At 38.4% G+C, this 26,784-nt stretch overlaps 1 protein-coding gene across 1 annotated transcript in view; it reads right to left on the bottom strand.

Annotated features, from left to right (window-relative positions):
* Positions 1-26,784, bottom strand: part of slc10a7.L (solute carrier family 10 member 7 L homeolog) — a gene marked incomplete at its 5' end in the record, with an annotated part of 123,382 nt that overhangs the window by 25,675 nt on the left and 70,923 nt on the right. The window contains 2 exon segments of the mRNA NM_001172194.1: positions 4,399-4,482; positions 5,384-5,419. Of these exon segments, the coding sequence (NP_001165665.1) occupies positions 4,399-4,482; positions 5,384-5,419 (120 nt within the window).

Below are 26,784 nucleotides of genomic sequence, written 5' to 3'. Positions count from 1 at the left end.
TACGGACACGTTCCTATAAAATCATAGGAACGTTAGGAACCCGGCGAACCTTAATGAAGCCGACCCCACTACACTGCTAAAGGATCTTCTGTGCTGTTCCAGTCACGCTGGGCTGGGGGCGAAGCAATCCTGCTATAGGCTAATAACAAATGATAACAGGACTCCAGCCAATGGAAGAATTGTACCGCCCCCAACCTAGTGTCACTGAGACAGCCGTGGAAGATCCCTTAGCCATGTCGAAGGGTCGGCTTCATAAAGGTTCGCCAGGCTGGGGCGGCTTTAGGGGGTTTTAAGCTGCAAATATTTAGCGTGTAGCATCTCTTTACTGATACGGACACGTTCCTATGATTTTTATAGGAACGTGTCAGTTTCGATTTAAAGTGATGGTGACAGCCATTGTGGAAAAGGCACACAAACTGGGTCAAAGGTGGGCCCCCGAAACGCGGTCTGATACTGTGATCAAAGCTAAATTTGCAGACACCCTATTTGAATAGTATGAGATCCATTACCCAGGAACCCGTTATCCAGAAAGCTCTGAATTATTGGAAGGCCATCTCCCATAGACTCCATTGTAAATATTTTTTAAATAATTACCTTTTTCTCTGTAATAATAAAACAGTACGTTGTACTTGATGCTAACTAAGATTGAATTAATCCTCATTGGAGGCAAAACAATAGTTTTGGGTTCAATGTTAAAATTATTTTAGCAGAGATCCAAATTATGGAAAGATCCCTTATCCAGAAATTCCCAGGACCCAAACACGCTAGATAACCGCTCCCATACCAGTGGGTACAATTAAGTATGCTTATTGAGGTAATGTGTAGTGTATTTTAATATATATACACACACACACACACACTGACTTATTTTTATGGGATCAAGACCCATACAGTATATCTATCTAAATATATATCTATATCTACTTCCTTGCTCGAAAATGCAGAATAAGGTTATCTAAGTTGTCCAATGCATATTGAAAAACAATTTTTTTTTCACCATTACATTATTATTTTCATTTGTGTTCATTTTTCTTTAAAAATTCTTTTTTTTCCTAATGACTGCTCTATTAGCAGCGAACATGTCTGCAATGGTGTTTTTCATGGGTAATTATACAGCCTTCCAATTAATGGGTAAGAAGCGATTCCAGTCGCTTTTTCGGCCTATGTTCACAAATATGTCGCCTGGATTACTATTTAATATTGATGATCTGAACACTAATTAAATATACATGATGTTGGACTAACATTGCCAGTGACATCTGCAGAGCTTTGAGCAAGAGGCCACTCATTAGACACCTCCAGAGGATAACTTGGATGTGTTGTGAATCTGAACTGTCACCCACAATTGTATCCCAGAGAATCCTGTTGTTATCCTGATGGCCCCAGCAACTCTCCCTCTGGAGGGATAAAAATCTAAACAAAAGGGAAAACTGCTGGATGCTATTACTGTAAGTAAAAAGCACATATAGAACAACTGGGAAGCATGTGTAAAGCATAGAAATATATTAATAATGAACTGCTACCCAAACCAGATTAAGCCATCTCAAGAAAGGAATATGTAGCATGTTCAGATATAGGCCAGGGCCAGGAATTTGAGAACATCTAAAGCAGGGATCCCCAACCTTTTGAACCCATGAGCAACATTCAGAAGTAAAAGGAGTTGGGGAGCAACACTAGCATGAAAAATATTCTTGAGGTGCCATATAAGTGCTGTGATTGGCCATTTGGTAGCTCTATGTGGATTTTTAACCTACATTGAGGCTCTCTTTGGCAGTGCACTTGGTTTTATATAACCAAAACTTGCCTCCAAGCCTGGAATTGGAAAATAAGCTCCTGCTTTGAGGCCACTGGGAGCAACATCCAAGGGGTTGGGGAGCAACATGTTGCTCACGAGCTACTGGTTGGGGATCACTGATCTAAAGCATCTAAAACTTGGCACCTCCCCAGATACCAAGTAGAATCAGTAAAAGGAAGCACAGGTTGGAATTCCACCTGTTTTTGAATTACTTTTTTGATGGTGATGGTCCACACGAATTCTGACGGAAACTCAGAATGCACAAAACCAACATAGATAGAACAAACTATGACATGCATAAGATTTTATCTGTTAATAATTTCTGTAAATGCAAATCACTGTCAATGTAATGCATACAATGTAAAGATATAAAAGAAAACAAAAGCATGTATTTGGAAATGGAAGATTTATATTGAACTATTGCTTGAATAAAAAATGTTTCTTAAAAAAAAGGCTGATGGTCAATCACCATGAAAGAATTTCTGTGAACAGGGCACAGCTAGAGGACCAGGTAGTTGCAGACACACAAACCAACTTTGGCCCAACATATTACAGTATATTTAAGACAGAGACATTTTGTGCATACTGCTACTACGTCAACTATTCCCTTTGTAAAATGTATAATTAAGCAATAGAATTCTTAATGAATCAGAGAAAATTGAGCATAGGACTGGCCAGATATGGGATGACTTTGACGTAGTTGGCCAGCTTAAATATATTGCAATATATGGACAAACAATCCCTGTTTTGTTTAAAGGGTAAGGCATTTTTCAGTAGCAGTATGCACAAAATGTCTCTGTCTTAAATATATTGATAATGGGTTGAGTGCAGAGGACTCTCGTATTTGTCTATATGTATTTTGTGGTCACAGCCTCATTGCACCCCCGCCTAATGTTTTTAAAAATTAGTGGTGAGCACAACTTTCCCTTGTTTGCCAACATATTACAGGTATTGGACCTGTTATCCTAAATGCTCGGGACCTGGGGTTCTTTGCATAATTTGCATCTCCATACCTTAAGTCTGCTTAAAAGCAATTTAAAAATTAAATAAACCCAATAAGATAGTTTTTCTCCTATAAAGATTGAAAGTAGTTTAGCTGGGATCAAGTACAAGGTACTGTTTTATTATCACAGAGTAAATGGGAATAGTTTTTAAGGGATTCTGTTATGATTTTTATGGCTTACTTTTTATTTCTAAATTACACGGTTTACATTGCAAATTATTCACTCTACCATTTCAAATTTTATTCTTGAACCAACAAATGTATTTCTTTAGCTGTAAAATTGGTGTGTAGTGGCAGCCATCTCAGTGCATTGTGCCTGATTCTGAGCTTTGAGAAGGAGCCAGCACTTCAGGATGGAAATGCTTTGAGACAGCTATTGTTTCTCCCCTTCCCATTGTATTATACCACAATATGGGTTGTACTCAAGCAGGGGCTTTCCTGCTTTGGTGCTATTCTCATGTATACCGTTAGGTACCGCTAGGGAGCAACTTTAGCAATGCTAACTAATCCTTCAGCAGAGGTGTCAGGTAGCTGCCAATTGTTCTTTTGATAGCCTGCTGATGGGCTGCTGTGAAGGGAGAGGGCTGATATCTCTCCAACTTGCAGTGTAGCAGCAAAGGGCGATTGAAGTTTATCAGAGCACAAGTCACATGATCTGAGGGCTCTTGGGAAACTGACATTATGTCTAACCCCATTCCAAATTTCAGAATTAAATACAAAAATCTGTTGGCTCTTTAAAAAATGGATTTCAGTGCAGAATTCTGCTGGAGGAGCAGCACCATTAACTGGTGCGTTTAAAAAAGAAAGTTTTTCCCATGACTGTATCTTTAAAATGTTGAGTTATTTGAATATAATGTAAAGCATTCTGGATAACAGGTTTCCAGATAATGGACCCCATACCTGTATTAACAACTATGTAAAAATGTTTAAAAAGCTCTTAGTCTCAAAGTCTCCGCCATTTACACAATCACCTTTATCTACAGGGAAAACGGTCAAAGAGGCCACCCCTTTCAAAATCAGTTAGCCATCATTCTGGCGGGAAATTAATATCCAGGACAGCCAAAAAGCTGATCTTGGGCTTACATGGGGTACGATGCTTCTGCAATTTTGGTAAAACTAATGTGGTTCTATTATAAGCAAAGAAAATTGATATGCCCAGTTTCACCAATGACTAAAGGCTGCATGCAACTGAAGCTCCTAAATAAGCAAACCCCTAAGCACTTTCAGGTTAAACTAAATAAAGCCTCCCCACTGCAACACAGACATTTCTACATTCCATTATTTTATCTCATGGGGCATTGCCCATCAATTAGCCTTATTTACCAATAAAGGTTAAAATGCTAAAAAATATGATAAAATATAATATATTTACATATGGGACCACATTACATTACAGTCTTAAATGATACAAGATTCTGTCTGTAAAATGTTTCATTGCTAAACCTATTTCTAGAATATCACCACTACAGATTTGCAAATTCCTGATTGTTTTCAGCGCTGGTGCGGATGGCATAACCACAGCAACCCAAACCCAATGTTAGAATGTGGGCTTGTAGGCTCACTGAAGAAATGATTATTCTCTTAGGAAATGAGCACGTACCTGACCAATAATAAGTGGAACAACAACTGTCATAAACAGCTGAGAGAATATGGAGGTAAAGGGTACTGAAGAGGATGATCCCAGCTGTAAAAAAGAAACATATTTTGGCGTGGAAAAATTATCAAAGCTCAGTATACGTGCTACATTTAAGGTAAAATATTAAATTAATTAATTTACCAGACCAGAATTTTTTTATAAATAACTTTTATAACTTCGCAGGATTATGCTATGTTTTACTATAAAAATGTCGTACGTGAAAATGTATAGGACTCGCGCTAAAAAGATCTGACAGTTTTAAAAGCCCATTAACAATAAAGTGAAAACATTTTTTTTTTTAAAAAAATCTGTTTATTGTTATCTGTTTATTCAGCATAAAAAATGTCTTGCCTTAATATGATATCAATGTTCTAAACAGGATCCATCCTATTAAGATGTGAATACAATATTTTATGAGTCTTTATTTTATTACCATATATGTATAACACGTCTGTTATGACAGTGGGATGAACATGAGGGAAAGTTAGGTGGCCTTTTGTTCAAAACTTAAAACAGGGTGCTCACTGAAAGGAGAACTAAAGCCTAAAAATTAATATGGCTAAAAATGCTACATTTTATATTCTAAATTTATTGCACCAGCCTAAAGTTTCAGCTTCTCAATAGCAGCAATGATCCAGGACTTCAAACTTGTCACAAGGGGTCACCATCTTGAAAAGTGTCTGCTACACTCAGTGGTCAGTGGGCTCTGAGCAGCTGTTGAGAAGGTGACATTACATCACATTAACTTCCCAAATTCCAGCTTAATTTTGTCCGCCATAATTAAGTACATAATTCTGCCTCTGATGCTGGAGGTGCAAGGTTTGTACTGGTTAGTAAACTTTATTAAAATGGGAAGGGGCAATATGCAAGTTACAGATGCAGAACATGTAGAACAGTGATTGATAATGCATCTTCCATTACTAGACTGCATTCAAAACATGATACTTACAAAGAGGAGCAGCAGCAGTGGCGTTACAACGATGCCCTGCAAAGAAAAGATCACAACAATTAAAAAACAGTGAAGGTAGAGACATATAGCACAGGGCATACAATATATATCACACATAACACTAATAACTGACCCTTAATGAACTGCCTGGACTGGAGAAGAGAGCATGTTTTTAATTGCGAGATCTCAGAAGTGACCTATACACTTGTCGTACGGTCACACTCCACCCTCAATACTTAATTGTGTTTTATTAAATCGCTTTTATTTTCTATCCCAATGTCTTCAAATGACTCTTTAAAGCACTTGTCCGGCCATGCTTGTTTACATCGGTTTTGTCTTATATACACTTTTTCCCGTGAAATCTGAAAGCTACATTAACAGGATCTCGGATTTACGTTAAAACAAAAACGTTTTCAGTGGCAGACTGGTATATTTCTTCATTTACACCCCGCCATCCCCAGAAATACATTCACACAGAAACGTAGCCTTCTTTTAGGGCATATACTGCCAATAATAAATAAATAAAATGTCCTGACAAGTCAGTTCATGGCTAAGCAATGCAGCAACATTGTTATATAAATATTTGATACCACACAGTGAATATTCCTATTGCCCTTAGATCTTCTGGACCCGGGAGGACTACACACAGAGGTAGTGCACTCTGCACATAGTCTCAGAAGAAGAGAATAGATATGATGCATTTCAAGGCTTGTAACGTGCATATATGTACATAATGTTTGTAAGTATAAATTCTCATGTGTGCAAACAAGACTCACTAGAAAAATTCCACACAAAATTAACAAACAATACATGGACCTCGGGATCAAAGATGTCCGACTGGAGACCCAGCAGGCTATTTAGCTCATATGTTAGTAAATCAACCTCAGTGTGCTAATGAAGTCTATGTGAAAAAGCCTTATTAAACATGTATGATTAATACAACTGTACTACAACTGTAGGAGTCAAACATGGTCAACATGAAATGGATTAATATATTCAATAGCAAACCAGGATATGCCACAGAGAGACTCAGTGGCTATGGGGGGGGGGGATTTGTAGGCCTGACTAATGTGACGTTTCAATATATATATGTGCACAAATAAAAGTATAATATTTTTAATTTTTTTATTGTTTTGGCTACTGCAGTGATCACCAACCAGTGGCTCTTGAGCAACAGGTTACTCACCAACCCCTTAGATTTTGCTACTAGTGGTCTCAAAACAGGTGCTTATTTTTGAAGTCCACATTGGGGCAACCAGATAGCCAATCACAGCCCTTATTTGAAATCCCAGGAACTTTTTCATGGTTTTGTTGCTTCCAAACCCTTTTTAAATTTGAATATGGCTCACAGGTTAAAAAGGTTTGGGACCCCTGGGCTACTGTAACTAAATGAACCGAACCAAACCAAAGAGTGGCAAAAGCAAGCCTGAGAAAAGAATATTGGTCTGCTTAGAACTGACCAGAGAAATAGCAGATGAATATTCTCTGCTCAAAAACTTCATTCACATCACAAGACACTTTGTATCTCATAAAATAAATTTTCAGTCAACTACAGCCAGTCACAAAATGAACAGCAGGTGGCAATGTTTCTACAAATTCGTTATACTGTATTACCAGTATAAAAACGGATATCTGAAAACTAGAATTTTTTTCGTAAACTGCAAAAGTGCCTAGAGAAGAGCACTGAGTAATTTTACATTTGTCTTGAGGGTTTAAGTTTTCCTTTCAAAATCTATTGCTTTGACAGTTCAAGGCTACATATCACATCAATGGTAATGATTACCATTAATTAACTATTCCCATTAAGTTATATTTAAAGAGTAGTAACAATCATGTGAGAATACAGTAAGTAAGGCAAATAGCTCAAAAGTGAAAGCAAATTTGGTGAATGCTAAAAGGTAAGATGGCACTTTCATGCATACTATTAAAACTGCAGCACAATGGCAAAATATACTAAGTGGAGATCACACTCACTAGACATGGGTGAACGCTTTGCACCATTACAATAATTTGTAAACTCTCTATTCCTAAATACAGGTATCGGAAAACCCATTATTGAAAAAGCTCAAAATTATGGGAAGGCCATCTCCAATAGACATTTTTTTTAATCAAAAAATTTAAATTTTTAAATTATTTCCTTTTTTGTAATAATAAAACAGTACCTTGTACTTGAGCCGAAGATATAATTAATCCCAATTAGGAGCAAAACAATCCAGTTTAATTACAGAAAAGACCCCTATCCGAAACACCCTAGGTGCCGAGCATTCTGGATAACAGGTCTCATACCTGTATCTGTATTTGGAATGTAACTGACATCCCTCTTGCTGGCAGGATTTAAAAAAGCCATTTCTAACAGATATCTTTACGGTCAGGTAGGAAAGCTTATATCCCTAAATTTGCTTTTAACCATATTTTAAATGAGATGTAGCAAGTAAGATGGGCTAAAAATTCACAGCTGGTTGGATGCCACTGTATAGAAACTATATGAGCCTTAATCAATCACTCTGTCCCTGTTTGAATGTTCAGTACCAGATGATCATCTGTCCTTGTGGACGCAAGGTCATTGTCACAGTTTAAGTCATTTGCAAAGCTGAGTTTTCCAACAGCAGCCGTGTTAGTGCAAAGAGGCTGCCTTCTCTTGCCTGCTGTCAAATTCCAGGAAATCCATTTACACCTCCGATGTGAAAGACTTCTGGAATATATTTCAATGATTTTAGTGGTGTTAGGTTAAAAAAAAAAAAGAGAGAGAGAGAAAGAAAACAAGCAAAAGTCTATGCTTAAGCAGTGATTACAAAACCCAGAAAAGACAATCGATCCCTATCAATTGCTGTAAATGCATTTTTTGTGCAGTCATGAAACACTTCATTCTAATGTAAAATATTGATTTATGTTTGCTCTCTATTGATTAAGGGAATTATTCTTCAGGCTCAGAAAATTCTTCTAGGGCAGACTGATGGATAGGGTTTACTATGGTGCACATTAGGACAGGGTCAGTTCAGTTGCTCTGCCTGCCTTTACTGTGGTACCATCTTCAACAGCCAATGCACCATATACAGGGCTCCCCAACAAGCTCCAACAGCATCCCTGCTGCTTTATAATGTTTTCAGGTTTATCTTCACTCATCTTCCACATTCTTTAAATTATTCTTAAAAGGATTCAGTCATGATTTTTATAGTGTCGTTTTTATTTCTAAATTACACTGTTTAAACTGCAAATAATTCATTCTACCATGTAAAATTGTATTCCTAACCGAACAAGAGTATTTTTTTTAGTTGGAATATTGGTGTGACTGAAGTTTATCAGAGCACAAGTCACATGACTGGGGGCAGCTGGGAAACTGACAATATGTCTAGCCCCATGTCAGATTTAAAAATGTAATATAAATATAAAAAAATCTGCGTGCTTTTGAAAAAGGGATTTCAACACAGAAGTATGCTAGAGCAGCACTATTAACTGATGCATTTTGAAAAATACATGTTTTTCCATGACAGTATCCCTCAAAACCCTGCAATTTGGAACGTCTTGTGCTTGATAATCAAGCTGGATTTTACTCAATAATGGCTGCCATTCAGATGGCAATGTATGCTGTATCTCATCGAAGTTTGTTAATAAATAGGCTGGTAAGAGCCAACACACCTCAGTTAGTTTAACAATCCACTTTCACCAGTACTGGACAGTGGTACTCACATCCACTGATTCTGACACCCATCCTAGTATTATAGGGTTCTGCTACATCTCACACACACTCACACAGACAAAATTTATTGTAGATTGCCACACCCTATAAAAAATAGATTTTGCTAAGTAAATGGGCCTTTTACGTGTTACATAGTTACATAGTTAAATTGGGTTGAAAGTCCAAGTTCAACCCCTCCAAAAGAAAACCCAGCATCCATACACACACTCCTCCCTACTTTTAATTAAATTCTATATACCCATACCTATACTAACTATAGAGCTTAGTATCACAATAGCCTTTGATATTATGTCTGTCCAAAAAATCATCCAAGCCATTCTTAAAGGCATTAACAGAATCAGCCATCACAACATCACCCGGCAGTGCATTCCACAACCTCATTGTCCTGACTGTAAAGAACCCCCTACGTTGCTTCAAATAAAAGTTCTTTTCTTCTAGTCTAAAGGGGTGACCTCTGGTATGGTGATCCACTTTATGGGTAAAAAGGTCCCCTGCTATTTGTCTATAATGTCCTCTAATGTACTTGTAAAGTGTAATCATGTCCCCTCGCAAGCGCCTTTTTTCCAGAGAAAACAACCCCAACCTTGACAGTCTACCCCTAGTCCGTCCCTCTAACCAATTCAGTTGCACATCTCTGCACTCTCTCCAGCTCATTTATATCCCTCTTAAGGACTGGAGTCCAAAACTACACTGCATACTCCAGATGAGGCCTCACCAGGGACCTATAAAGAGGCATAATTATGTTTTCATCCCTTGAGTTAATGCCCTTTTTTATGCAAGACAGAACTTTATTTGGTTTAGTAGCCACATAATGACACTGCCCAGAATTAGACAACTTGTTATCTACAAAAACCCCTAGATCCTTCTCATTGTGATTAAAAACTCTTTACATTTACAGCATAAATGAAGAATGATATCATTTTACGCCTTGTAACGCACTGCTAGAGTAGACGGAGACAAAATGATTTATATGTTTTAACCCACCCAACAAGCAATATCCTCTATATAATAAGTAATTTCTTTAAGGACAACAAGCAATATCCTCTATATAATAAGTAATTTCTTTAAGGACATGTAAACCCCTCCCCCCCACACAAAAATGTCATCCTTGGACAGCCTCTTTGAAATCTTTAGATACCTGTCACTCTGGTTGTTAAAAGGATAACTTTAAGGCTGCAGCACCCCCTTAATCACTTAGAGTTCCTTCTCCTCCTCTAACCCAGTCTGACCCCTCCCTCAGGAATTTTCTTTGGCTGTTGACTTATAAGCATGCTCAGTTCTTCTCAACTCAGATTACTAAACACACAGCCAATGAAGAGATAGCATTGCTGGTTCCCATATAAACTGTAGCTGTCGGATCCTATTTTTCTCCTAACCTACTCTTCTGAGCTCAGCTTAACCATTACAGTGCTCAACCACAACAGAACTTTTTTATCAAAGTATGTTGTAAACCTGCATTCTGCAATGCATGAACTTTACAGCACACATGTCTTGTTTTCAGATGTCAATGTTACTGATTATATGTCAGAGGGAAAATGGCTGCCTGGTAAAAGCTTCTATTTCTTTTAGCGAAAATGTGATGGTGCAGGCAAATGGAGGGGGGTATATGCAGTACAAATTATGTGGCTTGGGAGAGGAAGATATACCCAACTTATATACATGGTAGGAAAATGTAGGTTTTCATGTCCTTTAAAGCCTGATATAATAAGAATTTTTATAGAGCTTTATGTCTGCCCACAGATCGCAGGGGTGTGGGGGGTGCATAAATACTTCATATTCCACTTATATTTTTCACAACTTTCAATATGCGTACATTAGACAGACTATCATGACCAATATCTTTATATCATAGATATGGGTCGGTTTGTTGGATGAGCAATTTTGAAAATTTTGATTTGAATTAAAGGTCATCTCTACCCTAAAACAGCTTTTGCACAACAAATTAAAATTAATTTCAAAGCAACTCTTCCCTTTTATTAAGTTATTTGCAAATGTAATTGCACTTGAAAACAGTAACTGTAACAATTCAATCCAATAGGTCTATGAAGTCCGACTGATTTAGTTGAAATGGCCTATCAAATCAATTAAAATTGATATTTAACTTTATAATGAGCCTTCTAAAGATTGAATATCTCAGACCCCCAAAGAGCAATTGGTATGAAGTGTCAAATCCCATAAAGGCTATGTGCAAGATTTAAATGTTTTCATTTTTTGTATCTAATTCCATGAGTGTTAATACTGTTAGATGCGTATGGAATTAAAGCAAGGCTAAGCTTTCTCAGGTTATCAAGTCAAGAGTGAGTTTATTGTCATTTCATCCATATAGGATTGTACAGTACACAGTGGAATGAAACAACGTTCCTCTAGGACCATGGTGCTACACAACACAACATAGATACCGGACAACAGACAAAAAGTGCAAGTGCAAAAATATGCAACTCCTGCAGGACATGTCAGCATAGTGCAGGGACAGGACAAGACAGTGCACACTCAGCAGATGTAATATGTTAAGTAAATAATGCTAAACGTCAAGACATGATGGGTGTATCATTGTGACATGACAGCAGCAAGAACATGATAAAGAACATGACAAAGTGCAGATGTGCTTATAGGGAACAACTGTATCCAATGGCTATTCAATCTAAATTTGTTCTGAATCAATGTAATGCAGCCAGTATATTATTATTATTATATGCAATGTAAAAATCAACATCGAAAATGTAAAATAGACAGCCCTGTGCTACACAAAGATAATTAGCACATCCAGTGCTGTCCAAATTATTACATGTAGTGGGGCAACTATTTCTAAGGGCCGGATAAAAATTAAGATGATTGTTTTATACACTGAAGTCTATGGAGCCTTTGAGCAGACTATGAGGCCATAAAAATGCTTCACATGCAACCAGCGGGCCTCCAGGTGGACAGCCCTGTGCATATCTATCAATACATATTTAACTATAAAATATCAAAGTCTGTTTGGTACATATTATACTAAAAAGGAGGATGCTAAATTGTCCAGATTTGGTTTGGAATTGGAAGTTTTTCTTCCTGACACAGTTATTTTAAATAAATTCTTAAGACAGAGTAGAACCAAATATTAAAATGTTCTGATTTTTATACCATATATCATATGTTACCACTAGGCTGTGCAATTGGGCTTTTGAAGCTACACATTTTCTAGCCATAACTATCCAAATATTTAGTATTAATCCACAAAATATTCTGCACAGTGGGCATTACCAATTGCCATTTGCTAATAAATTGTATTTCTGTTTTTACGTGAAGGCGCATTTTTTTAATTGCTTTGAAAAATGAAAAAAAAAAATGTAAATCTTGACTACACTACATAGTTAACATGTTTTGGATTACAAAGATCATACAGTTTGCATTGTTTGAATTACGGTGCTTAATATCCCTTCTTTCTTGCCCAAGGGGGATTATTGATGTTGTAGTCTATCAACAGCCAGACCGTACTTGTCTATCAGTGTTCTAGAACAGGGGTCCCAAGTGGGCCACAGAACAATGAACGCGGTGAGCCGAATTTGACGCCGGCGCGCCCAAATTGGACGCCGACCCCTCCGACAACCTCCCCAACCCCCTCCCTGACCCCCCCCCCGGTCCTTGGAAAAAAGATTGGCTCTTTTTTGGTCCCCGGGCCAAAAAAGGTTGGTGACCCCTGATATAAAGAAATTGCTAGTTTACATTTTATTGCCTTCCAATTTTAAAGTGGAGCAATATACCGGTATAGGATCCCTTATCTGGAAACCCGATATCTAGAAATCTACAAATTAGGGCAAAGCCGTCTCCCATACACTCCATTTTGAGCAAATAATTACTTTATTTTTTTTTTTTAAATGTCATTCTCTGTAATAGTAAAACATTCCATCAGCTGCTTGAATCCATTGGTGGCAATACAATCCTATTGGGTTTATTTAATGTTTAAGTTATATTTAGAAGACAAGATAATGACCCAAATTATGGAAAAACCCCTGGTCCTAAGTATTGCAGATAATAGATCTATACCTGTATTACGTAAGATAGAGGCACACAATGTAGCATTTCTGATGATGCACTGGAAACTGAAATGCTGAAAATTTAGGTAAAACAAGAGAGTGCATCTCATCTGTACGCAAACATTTGTGGCCTTTACTTGACATTTCCTGTTAAAATTGACGTATACCCTTAATATTATTTGATGTAAATTTTTTTTCGTTATATTTCCTGATATTAGCAATTTTACACTTCTAGCGCCCCCTTCTTTTCAGCCGGCAATGGCTGGCTAGAACAGTAAAGCTCAGTCTGAGACTCCATGCTCAGTTTTTTTGCCCACTGTGTAGAACTGAGCAGGGAAATGGCAGGATATAACTCATGCTTCAATAAATTAAATTAGGAAATGTAAACCCTCGGAACAGATTTATGGAAAATTAGCATTTTAACATTGTATATAATTTTTTTTCCTCTCTAGATTACATGATATCAGGAGTTTTTACACTGCTATTATAATGAATTTGGAACAACAGCATCACCTGCCGTTCATTCTGACCAACCAAGCACCAAAAATTTAAATCAGTGAGAAGAGGAAAGTCCAGAAAAGTGTTAGACACTTCTCTGCTCAGTAACTACATTTTCAGCAATATCACAAGACTCTCCTTTTCTCACCAACTTAAATTTTTGCAAACAAGTTGTACAGCAGGGGGTACTCCGGTATTATTACAACGTCTAAACAAATGTATGTAAAAAATGCAAAACTTTTCATTTCATTTTCGGAAACGTTTCATTGTTCTATAGGAGGGGATATGTACCTTTAACAAAACCCAAGACAATGAATATAAAGGCAAAGGATGTATTGTTAACCATTGTGTACCTGAAATCTGCAGATTTTGCTATTCCTTGTAAAATCATATTTTTACTAGAAATGATGTATTTTACCCGACTTGCTCATGTTGTGTACTTGCTGACTAATAAAGTACATTCATCAGAACATAAGAAAGATAACACCCTGATCCAGAGCTGCAGCAGGGGATCCCAGAGGAGAGCTGGTAAGTATACAGAACAAGGCCTATACTATGATATAACTTATTGCTGCTCTAGCTAAGCCTTACAGCTCCTCCACCCCCTACAGTTGCCTTCATTAAGTGCAATCTCTTGTCTCCCTTCGAGTTGTTACCCATCTGGCCAAAGAGATCCTCAGGCCATTCTTATCCTCCATTTAAACCTTCCTATGTCCTCTGCTTACTCTAGAACAGTGATCCCCAACCAGTAGTTTGTAAACAACATGTTGCTCTTCAACCCCTTGGATGTTGCTCCCAGTGGCCTCAAAGCAGGTGATTATTTTTGCATTCCTGGCTTAGAGGCAAGTTTTAGTTGCATAAAAACCAGGTGCACTGTCTAACAGAATCTCCTGTAGGCTGCCAGTCCACATAGGGGCTACCAAATAGCCAATCACAGCCCTTACTTGGCTTGGAGGGATACATCTCGGGGAATCCCAGTAGGTAATTGAACAATATATCATAGCTATAGCATCAAACTTTATTCAATTACGGGCACAAAGTCCTATCCCAACAGCTCTTTATACTCCACATAGAGCTACTGTACCCAAGCTATCTCCCATTGGCAAAAGAAATTGCTTCCATGTAGAAATATGACTATGAAGATTTTCATTCATCCAGGTTTATTTTTGAATTACTTGTATTAGATACTTCCATGTAGAAGGTATAGACCTGTCGTCGTACAAGGGGCCACATGATTTGAATTCTTCCAGTATTATGCTCACTGGGACTGGCACATTGGAATTCTTTGCCAACTCTGCATTGCTAACACTGGCTAGAATGATGCCACAACCTCGTAGGATTCTTGTAGCTTGGCAGGTAAGAAGGTGGCAGTTGGTACACCAGGTCTTCCATCTTGGCCAGGCTCAGTAGGGCCAGCACCTAACCTTGTATGGTGCACAGTTTATCTAGGCTGAAAGGAGTCCTTTATAGCCCTTGCTGGCACCCTCTCAAGTTTGGGCAGAAAGATCAGTGTCCTCCTTCTTTTCCAAGGGGTCAATTGGGGCTCACAGCATCTGCAAGCAATTGTTCCAACCTCACATCAATCAGTTGTCTCAAACCAGTTATTGGGACAGTGACACCAGTAATAGAACCAGTGATAGAGGGCAGTTAATGGCATGACAATTTTATGGCAGAGGTTGTTGAGAAGCCAACCAGAAAAAAATGCTATACTGGATCTAGTGATCTCTAATGACCCAGAACGTATAGCAAATGTGCAATTCATTGAACCCCTGGGTAATAGTGACCATAATGTGATCTCATTTAATGACTGGTGCAAAAAGCAAATATACACTGGGGAAACAAAAATCCTGAATTTCAAACAGAAATTTTAGCCCGACTTCTGGGTTCCTTTTATAGACCCACACTGCCGATGACTTGATTTACTTGGTAGGCCTCATAAATGGGCATTTAATATAGATCACCCAGCTACCCCCACATAACCACACTTCCACCTGCTCAGGACACAACAAGGTCTGAGATCCCTGGTGGAGCGGCAAAGCTTTCCAATGAGAAGGGGGGCAAAAAAAAGCAAAAGATTCCAAAAAGCACATTCGTCTTTGGATAGTATATGTGCATTTTTCTGAAGTCTCTGTTTAAAGTTCTACTTACCCCCCCCCCCAAGTTGCATTCCTCCAACTTTCAGGACAGTCAAGTCCCCATTCTCACTGTCTCCTTCTGAACCCCTCTAAGAGCTCATCATAGTCATGTGGATATGACTATGAAGTCAATTCACCTAATTTAAAATGTGCACCCATAGCCACATAGCGATGGCATTCTTTTTGCCACTCTCCCATTAGAGGACATTATAGACAGATAGTGGGGGATCTTTTTTTCCCAGCATAGAAAAGAACAAATAATTAAAGGCCACACCCCTTTAGGCTAGAAAATTAGAACTTTCATTTGAAGCAACATAGGTGGTTCTTCACAGTGAGGACAGTAAGGTTATGGAATGCACTGCCAGGTGTTGGCTGATTCTGTTAATGCTTTTAAAGGAGAATTAAAGGCTTACTAAAGAAGTAGGCTAGAAATGTTATACATTATGTTTTGTGCTTCTGAATCAGCTCATGGCAACCCCAGCCCTTTAGCAGTAAAGATCTGTGTCTCCAAAGATGCCCCAGTAGCTCCCCATCTTCATTTCTGCTGATTCACTGCACATGCTCTGTGCTGCGGTCACTTACTGAGCTTAGGGACCCACTCACAATATACAGTACAGAAAATGTCACAATATAAGGCTGATTAGTAATTAATACAGTTAATTACTACATGGCAGCACAGAAACCAGTGCAAATAACATCAGAATTTAATAATCAGCCTTGTAGCATCATCTTATATTACAGACAAACCTCATTTTCTGCTTGATAATTAGTGACGACCCCTAAGCTTAGCTTCTCAACAGCTGCTCAGAGCCCACTGAGCATGTGAGTGTTACAGACACTTTCAAAGATGGAGACCCCGTGACAAGTTTGAAGTCCTGGATCATTGCTGCTATTGAGAAGCTGAAACTTTAGTCTGGTGCAATAAGTTCAGTATATAAAATATGGCATTCATTTTAGGGTTTAGTTCTCCTTTAAGAGTGGCTTGAAATTGGATGACTTTCTGGACAAGCAGATCATCTATTCCTTTCACCAAACAACGGCTACGGCAACGGCCTCTGAGGAAGCTGATTGGACCAGCGAAACGCGTCAGGCAGTAGGGGACAGGACGCTGACCAGCAGGAACGCAACCACGAGGGATAGGAAAAGCCGGCTTTTTTATTCCTACCCCGTTAAGACCTGGGCAACCTGCAAAGGACAGCTGACTTTTTAGAAATGTTTGTGAAACTTGATCAAAATGTGAGTGCAAAAATTTTTTTTATGAAAGTTTTTAAATATTTATTAAAACGTATTACACAATATACATCTCTATTCCATGTGGGATTGATTGGAGGAACCGAGAAAAGAAGAAAGAGTCGTAAAAAAAACACTACATGCGAGCCATATACTAAAGTTTTGTAAGTAGGCACTTTAGCTGTTGTTTGGTGAAAGGCACAGAAATTTGTCGTAAAGGGAAAGGAAAACACTACTATACGTGGTTGAAAAAATAAATGTCTTGTAAGTAGGCACTTTAACCATTTGTTGGTGGAAGACGCACATGCATGTTGAAAATTAAATATTAGGCACAGCCCCCGAAATGGAGGACTAAAACAAAAGGAACTTTTTGGAAAAAAGGGGAACAAACACAATAAAATATATATATATATATAAAAAAATCTTTTTCACATAAGCATCTGGTGTAAAACGAATATTTCCAAGAATATTACACTATATGTCGATTTTCTCTTTTTTTTCTCCCCTTCTTCTTAGTTTCTGGTGAGTTCGACTCCGTTGCCAAAGGCGCTGATCCATTTTTTTTTTTTCCTATATGAAGTATTCCACAGTTGAGAGACTGAATTAGGACCGGCAGGAGGGGACTAAAACTAAAGGACTAAACTTTTTTCATTTCTGGTGCATATTTTGCATATTGTGCATATACTGCATTTAGAGAACTTTTGTGTAAATTTATAATAAGGAGAACACTGCTTTTCTGGTATCTTCTCAAAATGTGCTTCAATTCGGCCATCTTTTAGTGCCTGCTTCCGTCTGTATGAAATCCGCTTTGCTTTGTTGTATAAAACCTTCTAGTACCAAATGAAGCTGATCTGTAAATGCTTGTTGATAAAAATATGCAGAGACATTTTAAACTCAGATAGTAGAAAGGATGTGCCTTAGGAATCCATTATAATTATAGAATGCATTCCTAATCACAGATCAGTGCAGTCCAGCATTTTTACAGTGGCAGCCAAGCCCAAATAGGGAAACACATTCAACTTGATATGTATTAAGGATGCACCGAATCCAGGATTCTGCCTTCAGCCGAATCCTTCTGCCCGGCTGAACCGAATCCAAATGCATATGCAAATTAGGGGTGGAGAGGGAAATCACGTGATATTTTGTCAAAAAACAAGGAAGTAAAAAATGTATTTCCCCTCCCACCCCTAATTTGCATATGCAAATTAGGATTAGGATTCGGTATTCGGCCGACTCTTTCGCAAAGGATTCGGGGGTTTGGCCGAATCCAAAATAGTGGATTCGGTGCATCCCGTTCATATAAACAAGCTGCTGAATAACAATGGTGGAAATTGAAAAAAGGCTATACGGCACAGGTTACATAGTGGATAACAGATAACATTATGCTCTACAGAGCTGATCTGCTATCTGCGGTGTTACCCAAGCCTTTTCTCCTTTGAATAGCTGCCCCATTGTTACACAGCAGCCTATTTATATAAACAATAGTAGTGTTTCTGAAGCAAACACAGCAGTTTTACCAGTGCAGTGCATTATATTTGTATTACTTTAAAACACTTTCATTTTTTGATGTTACTGTTCCTTTAAAGCTATTAAAAATAATTTAAACAATAAACAAACCCAATAGGATTGTTTTGCCTCCAATAAGCATACATTATTTCTTTTGGATCAAGTACAACCTACTGTTTTATTATGACAGACAAAAAATAAGTAGTTTTTAAAAATTTTTATTATTTGTCTATGGGAGACAGCCTTCCCATATTTGAAGCTTTGTGGATCACAGATCCAATATCTGTATATAAAGTTCAAATGATGAACAATTGCAATTAGTTGCACAGAATGAAAGTTGCAGCTACCATGTCTATTCCTGACAAAAAAGAACAAGAGCCAATAGAAAGGCCAATGTCACAACCAACCATGAGCTCTCTAAGCTGAGAAACAATACAAATAAGTATTTTGAACAAGTGCAAAAAAGAAACTATGCTCAGAAAGAAATCATTAAAACTAAATATGCTGCACAAGATAAAGACCACAAGGAACCAGATTTATTAAACATGATACAGATGTGTCTTGAATAACTTTTTTGGATGTAAGGTTCTCACACGGCCTTTAACCCTTTAAGTGCCAGCAGAATTTCACATTTTGGTTACGCGAAATGCAGCCGTTTTTAAGCATTTTGTGCTCTCTCTCTTTAGGGGCATTTTCTGAGGGGAAACCTATAGTTTACCTAGGAAAACTATACATTGTTTTTTTCGGTAGAAACTGAGCTTTCTAAATCTGCCTAAGTTTTCATGTATTTCCACCTGTGCAAAAAAATTTATAGTGCTAAATACCAAAAAAAAAAGAAAAATTACCATTTTTCATCGTATATCAATTTATACCAGAAAAATATTTCATTTTACAGATGAAAATCCAACTGATTTGGAAAGCCTTATGTCTCTCGAACGTGCCAATACCAGATATGTATAGTTTTAGGGAGATTTAGGACTTCTGTACAGCAAAAACTCCCGGCAGTATATTACTGAATTTTGAAAGCACTAAGGCAGAAAACGGCATGCTTTAGATTCCAAGGCAAAAAATCCTGAAACCGTAGGTTTACCCCAGAAAACCATACATTTTTGAAAAGTACATATTCTGCCGATTACAAAATGGGTAACTATGTCTCTCTACTCCCAACTACCACACATAAAAGCTTGTTTGAACATAGCGGTTTTTCAAAAAAAAATTAAAAATTCTGAAAAATCATTTCAAAGGTTTTATTTTGCTGCTCCGCATATCCCAAACTATATTAGGTACCAAGAAAAATCACCTGAAATATGATTGCCAGGGGTCCACTGAACAGTTTGATACCCATTATGCATAGGTTTACCAAAGTATCTGGCATTTAGAGACACCAATATGAAGTTAGCACATCCAAATTGTTCAGGACTTTACTTCAGCTACTGAGAAATCAACACATTGACTGCATTTTTTGTGGGGTAAAAACACAGAAATATGTTTACCCCCCAAACCCATATATTTTTGGAAAGTACACATTCTACAGAATCTAAAATGGGTACCCATGCCTTTCTGCTCCAAACTACTGAGTCGCAAGGCTTTCCCAAAATTGTCGGTTTTGGTGAAATATCTGAAAATTGCCTCAAAGCTTCAACTTCTCAGCACCATATCACCCATGTATCGTTACGCACCAAGAAAAAACACCCTAAATATGATTGCCAGGGTTCCTCCAAACAGTTTGGTGGCCATTGTTCATAGGTTTACCAAAGTATCTGGCAGTTAGAGGCCTCAAAATGAAGTTAGCGCATACAAATAGTCCTGTGGGTAACTTCATCTAATGAGAAATCAACACATTGACTGCATTTTTGTGGGGTAAAAACACAGAAATATATGTTTACCCCCCAAACCCATATATTTTTGGAAAGTACACATTCTACTGAATCTAAAATGGGTACCCATGTCTTTCTGCTCCAAACTACTGAGTCGCAAGGCTTTCCCAAAATTGTCGGTTTTGGTGAAATATCTGAAAATTGCCTCAAACCTTCAACTTCCCAGCACCATATCACCCATGTATCATTACGTATCACAAAAAAGCACCCAAATTGTGATTGCCAGGGGTCCTCCAAACAGTTTGGTGCCCACTGTGCATAGGTTTACCAAAGTATCTGGCATTTAGAGGCCTCAAAATGAAGTTAGCGCATACAAATAGTCCTGTGGGTAACTTCATCTAATGAGAAATCAACACATTGACTGCATTTTTGTGGGGTAAAAAACACAGAAATATATGTTTACCCCCCAAAACCCATATATTTTTGGAAAGTACACATTCTACCGGATCTAAAATGGGTACCCATGCCTTTCTGCTCCAAACTACTGAGTCGCAAGGCTTTCCCACAATTGTCAGTTTTGGTGAAATATCTGAAAATTGCCTCAAAGCTTCAACTTCTCAGCACCATATCACCCATGTATTGTTACGCACCAAGAAAAAGCACCCTAAATATGATTGCCAGGGTTCCTCCAAACAGTTTGGTGGCCATTGTTCATAGGTGTACCAAAGTATCTGGCATTTAGAGGCCCCAAAATGAAGTTAGCGCATACAAATAGTCCTGTGGGTAACTTCAGCTAATGAAAGATCAACACATTGACTGCATTTTTGTGGGGTAATAACACAGAAATATATGTTTACCCCCCAAACCCATACATTTTTGGAAAGTACACATTCTACAGAATCTAAAATGGGTACCCATGCCTTATTGCTCCAAACTACTGAGTCGCAAGGCTTTGCCAAATTTGGCGGTTTTGGTGAAATATCTGAAAATTGCCTCAAAGCTTCAACTTTCCAGCATCGTATTGTCCATGTATCATTACCAGCATAAAACATCCTAAATATAAACATAGGGGTCTACTAAACAGTTTGATGCCCAATGTGCATAGATATACCAAACTATGTGGCGCACAGAGACCCCCAAATGAAAATATGTATAGACATTTTCACGGCTGACGCGCTGGCTGCTGCAATATAACCACCCGGTGTGTGTATTATGCGACATTAGACCACCTAACAGTACAGAGACCCCAGAAAACCATATATTTTCAGAAAGTACACATTCTGACGAATCCAATATGGGTAAATAAGTGTTTCTACTGCAAACTGCCAAACTGCAAAGCAATGCTGAACATAACGGTTTTTATCAAATTTCTGAAAATCGTCACAAAGCTTGAATTTTACCCCATTATATGCCCCACATTTCGTAACTTATCAGCATAAAACATCCTAAATATGAACGCCAGGGGTCTACTAAACACTTTGATGCCCAATATGCATAGATATACCAAACTATGTGGCGCACACAGACCCCCAACTGACAATAGGGTATATACATTTTCACGGTTGACGCGCGCTGGCTGCTGCAATATAAGCACCCGGTGTGTAATATGCGACATTAGACCCCCCTAACAGTACAGAGACCCCAGAAAACCATATATTTTCAAAAAGTACACATTCTGACGAATCCAATATGGGTAAATATGTGTTCCTACTGCAAACTGCCAAACTGCAAAGCAATGCTGAACGTAACGGTTTTTATCAAATTTCTGAAAATCGTCACAAAGCTTGAATTTTACCCCATTATATGCCCCACATTTCGTAACTTATCAGCATAAAACATCCTAAATATGAACGCCAGGGGTCTACTGAACACTTTGATGCCCAATATGCATAGATATACCAAACTATGTGGCGCACAGAGACCCCCAAATGACAATAGTGTATATACATTTTCACAGCTGACGCGCTGGCTGCTGCAATATAAGCACCTGGTGTGTGTATTATGCGACATTAGACCCCCTAACAGTACAGAGACCCCAGAAAACCATATATTTTCAGAAAGTACACATTCTGACGAATCCAATATGGGTAAATAAGTGTTTCTACTGCAAACTGCCAAACTGCAAAGCAATGCTGAACGTAACGGTTTTTATCAAATTTCTGAAAATCGTCACAAAGCTTGAATTTTACCCCATTATATGCCCCACATTTCGTAACTTATCAGCATAAAACATCCTAAATATGAACGACAGGGGTCTACTGAACACTTTGATGCCCAATATGCATAGATTTACCAAACTACGTGGTGTACAGAGGCGCCCAAATGACAGTAGTGTATATAAATTTTCATGGCTGACGCTCTGGCTGCTGCAATATAAGCACCCAGTATGTGTATTTGCACCATAAGACCCCCTAACAGTATGGAGACCCTAGAAAACCATATATTTTTTAGAAAGTACACATTCTGACGAATCTAAAACAGGTAATTACATCTTTCTACTGCAAACTACCAAACTGCAAAGCTATGCTGAACGTAGCGGTTTTTATCAAATTTCTGAAAATCGTCACAAAGCTTTATTTTACCCCATTATGTGCCCACATTTCGTAACGTATCAGCATAAAACATCGTAAATATGAACGACAGGGGTCTACTGAACACTTTGATGCCCAATATGCATAGATTTACCAGACTATGTGGCGCACAGAGACCCATAAATGGATATATAGTAGATAAAATTTACATAGGCAAAACAAAATAACACAGAACAGTGTGAAATGCAAATAAATCACCAAAAACTAATAAAACCACAAAAATCAATGCTTTTTTTTTTCACACTAGTGTAATCGGCCACCAGAATTAGCGTTTGAATATTTTAGCTGGGCCAAATCGATTATACGGACAGAAACAAGTGAACAACACAAATGCAGAGCTGAAAATGCAATAAAATGGCTAAAAATGCACCAAAATACCCAAAATTGCAATATAACCACCAAAATAACATACAAAAGCTATTGCACAGTACGGTTAGCGAATACGCTATTCGGAACGGCAATAAAACATTTTTTTTAGCCAAAAAAGAGACGATGCCATAAGAAAAAAAAAAAAAAGCCACAAAGCCATATATGTACATATGCGTGTGCACAACGGGTAAATTGCATGTTATTTGCATGTGTGCGCGTGTGCAAGTGTACATGGGTGCTGTGAGTGTGTGTGACCCCCCCCCAATCCCCAAAAATCTATGTGTGAGTGTGTGTAAGTGTGACTGTAAGTGTATATTACTGTAATAAGTGTGTGTTGGTGTGTTTGTGTGTTTTTGTGTGTGTAAATGTTACACTTACCTGGGGTAGATGCATCAGATCGATGATAAAGGGCCCCACGCAGCAGATCTCCAGCTCCAACGGTCATCAGGCAGGGGGGGGGGGCGGAGCTGGGCGGAAGTGAAGTGCAGGCAGAAGCAGGATGCATATGAAACGCGTCCCTGCTGCTGCTTTGGGGCCACTCGATCCCCTGCTCTGCTCGTTGCCTAGGGGCAGGGGATCGTGAAGGAACGGAGCTCTAACAGCCGCTCCTCCGCTCGCAAACCCGGAAGTGCTGCAGAACGTAGAATCTACGATCTGTGGCACTTTGGTCCTTTGATCCACAGAACGTAGATTCTATGTTCTGTGGCACTTAAAGGGTTAAAGCATAGACCTTACAGCAGTGATCCCCAACCAGTAGCTCATGAGCTACATGTTGATCACCAACCCCTTCGATGGAGCTCCCAGTGGCCTCAAAGCAGGTGCTTATTTTTTAATTCCAGGCTTGAAGGCAAGTTTTGGTTGCATGAAAAACCAGCATACTGCCAAAACAGGGGCTACCAATCAGTCTACACAGGGGCTACCTATAGCCAAACACAGCATTCCCAGGAACATTTTTCATGCTTGTGTTGCTGCCCATCTTTTTATACATCTGAATGTTGCTCACAGTTGAAAAAGGATGGGGACCTCTGCCTTGCAGTATATTGTATTAAAAACAATGAGATTGTGACATGATAAAAGATAAACATTTACACAAATCTGAAAATATTTTTGAGCCTATATACCAACATAAACAAACTAGGTTCATACAAATTACCTTGGGGTGACAAAGTCTATTCTGTGACCTAAGTGATGAGAGGTCCATTAACTTGTTGCTGTATAATGATATCTGTTTGCTAGCTCTTACCATAGATGAAGTATCCAGTGATACAACTGCTGGCCACCAGCTCCTCCGTAGCTAATGGTGACAATAAGGTATATGGGACAAACAAGAAGTATTGGAAATGTGATAAATAGATACATAAACTGGGTTTCCAAGTATTAAGAAGTATTCTGATCTTGATAACAAGATCTGTATACCCCCTATGCAAAGAGAAGAATACAAGGTCCAGTAAATTGTTTCAGAACAAATAATACAATCAGGACATTTTTAATGAAAACGTAAAGGCTTAATCGTAGGGGGGATTTGTTAGGCAACCCCTAGTGATAATAATTTCTAACCTTAAACCCTAGGCCGCCACGGTTTTCAGAAAAGAGGAGCACTGGCCTGTGGTCTGAGGTGAGCAATTAGGATACTATTTTAGCGAGTACCACATTATCATCATCTTTACTCTCCCAGGAGTCCTTTGCAGCTGGTCAGTGCACATATGCAGCAGTGAATAATCAGAACTTAAGACATTAAAGGGTCTATTTATCATACCGTGCAACACAACTAATGCCAAAAAAACCTGTGCAAAAAGCTGTGTGAAATAAACGGCAAATTTATTTGCCGTTAAGGTGTGTGTTTTATTTTACTCTGCCAGAATGCTCCATTTGATGCTGTAATTTTACACTACTTCAGACCTCCTGTAAAGGCAAAGTCAATGGAAAAAATTCAAGCAACAAGAAAGTTCTGGCGGAAGCCGCTCAGGAAATAACGGTGTATTAAACCATGATGAATTAGTGCTGTATTTTCTCACAGCATTTTTCAAGCAGCAGCTTAATTTTATACTGGTACTGAAAAGCCATGTACAGCTTGATATGCAGTGATCACTGGTTGCCATATCTTACTCAGTATGATAAATAGGCTTTGCTGTACTGTGCATGTGCAGAGCCCAGGGCAACTTCAGGGATCTCAGAAACAGGAAACAAGCCCAGGGCCAACAACTAATGGGTGCCCCCTAGTGATTAAGCTTTGATTATTTTCTTGCTCTTTAAAGAGGACAACATAATCAGTTGTTTCTTTATTTATTTAGATGCCCGTATTCTTCCTCAGACTTCCAGGAGAACAATACAACTTCTATGTTTTCCTCCAGCCATAACGATCATTGATCAAAAAGAGGATGTGTTAAACAAACAGAAATAAAGGAATCTCGGCACAAAGTGTCTGTGGCGAGACAAACAGCAGACCACACAGCAGATTTAACAAATGACTGCTCAATCAATGATGCATTGAGGCACATGACAAATCCAAGTCAAAACCCATTACATTCAAGTGGCCTTTTTAAATTCCACCTCGGCGCACTGACCCTGTTGCTTATTGCTAAAGACTTTACAGGCTTTTTCCAAAGCATTCAGGAGAGCTTTTGCTTTGGCATTTGCTCAGCGGCACCTTCACAATTAACACTGCCAGGCTCCCCCTCTGATCAATTATTCATGGAAATAACTAGCATATATTTTGAGCTCCTTAACTTCACATCAGGAGTGGAGAGCGAGAGATGACACGAGTGTGTGCTTTGCAGAATAAAAGGCTAGGCTATGAAGCAGGTTTTTAACGCTAAATGGAAACAAGGCTAAAAGAAGTGAAATCAACACTTTCAGTCAAAGTTAAGCTCCAGGCAAGCTGCAGGCAGTGCACAGCATGGGAGAAGCTGGCTCTGGAAAATGCCCATGTGTTGACAGCTGAATGAGAGTTTGAAGGCCTAATGGTAAGAGATGTTCCACCAATGGCTGAGCTACAGAGCATCGCTCTCCTAGTTCACCAGCAGCGTTCAGCGTTTCTCACGATCAAGAAAGTGTCACTTTCCATTTTGAACAAAAAATGTTTAAAAAGAATCTTGCCCTCTTGCTTTTGTTTTCCATTATACCAACAAAAAAAAAAAATGCAATTCTACTTGCTTACAATTTTAACAGAAAATGAAATGCCATTACAAACAGTTCTCATCTTGCACAATTTGTTAGTGATAGCATACTTTGCCTTTCAGAAAATGACATCAGCAAGCAGGAAGCATATATTAAATGCACATATATAAGCAACGTTTGCAGCTGGCAGGACTTGGTATATTCAGAAGAATTACATTAAAAAAATAAAATAATATATTCCCTAACATGAATTATATAAAGCATTTCTTCCTTTACCTCTTTTTTGCATCTGCTTGAATACAGATTAACCAATCAGGACTCTGTATCTTTTATCTAAAGTTTGCCTGGAAAGATGCCAAATCCTATACAGGCATAGGATCCCTTATCCGGAAACCTGCTATGCAGAAAGCTGCAAATTACAGGAAGTC

Source organism: Xenopus laevis, chromosome 1L, assembly GCF_017654675.1.
Source record: "Xenopus laevis strain J_2021 chromosome 1L, Xenopus_laevis_v10.1, whole genome shotgun sequence".
NCBI lineage: Eukaryota > Metazoa > Chordata > Amphibia > Anura > Pipidae > Xenopus > Xenopus laevis.
The sequence above is the reverse complement of the archived record's forward strand: the minus strand, read 5'-3'. Positions and strand labels throughout refer to the sequence as shown.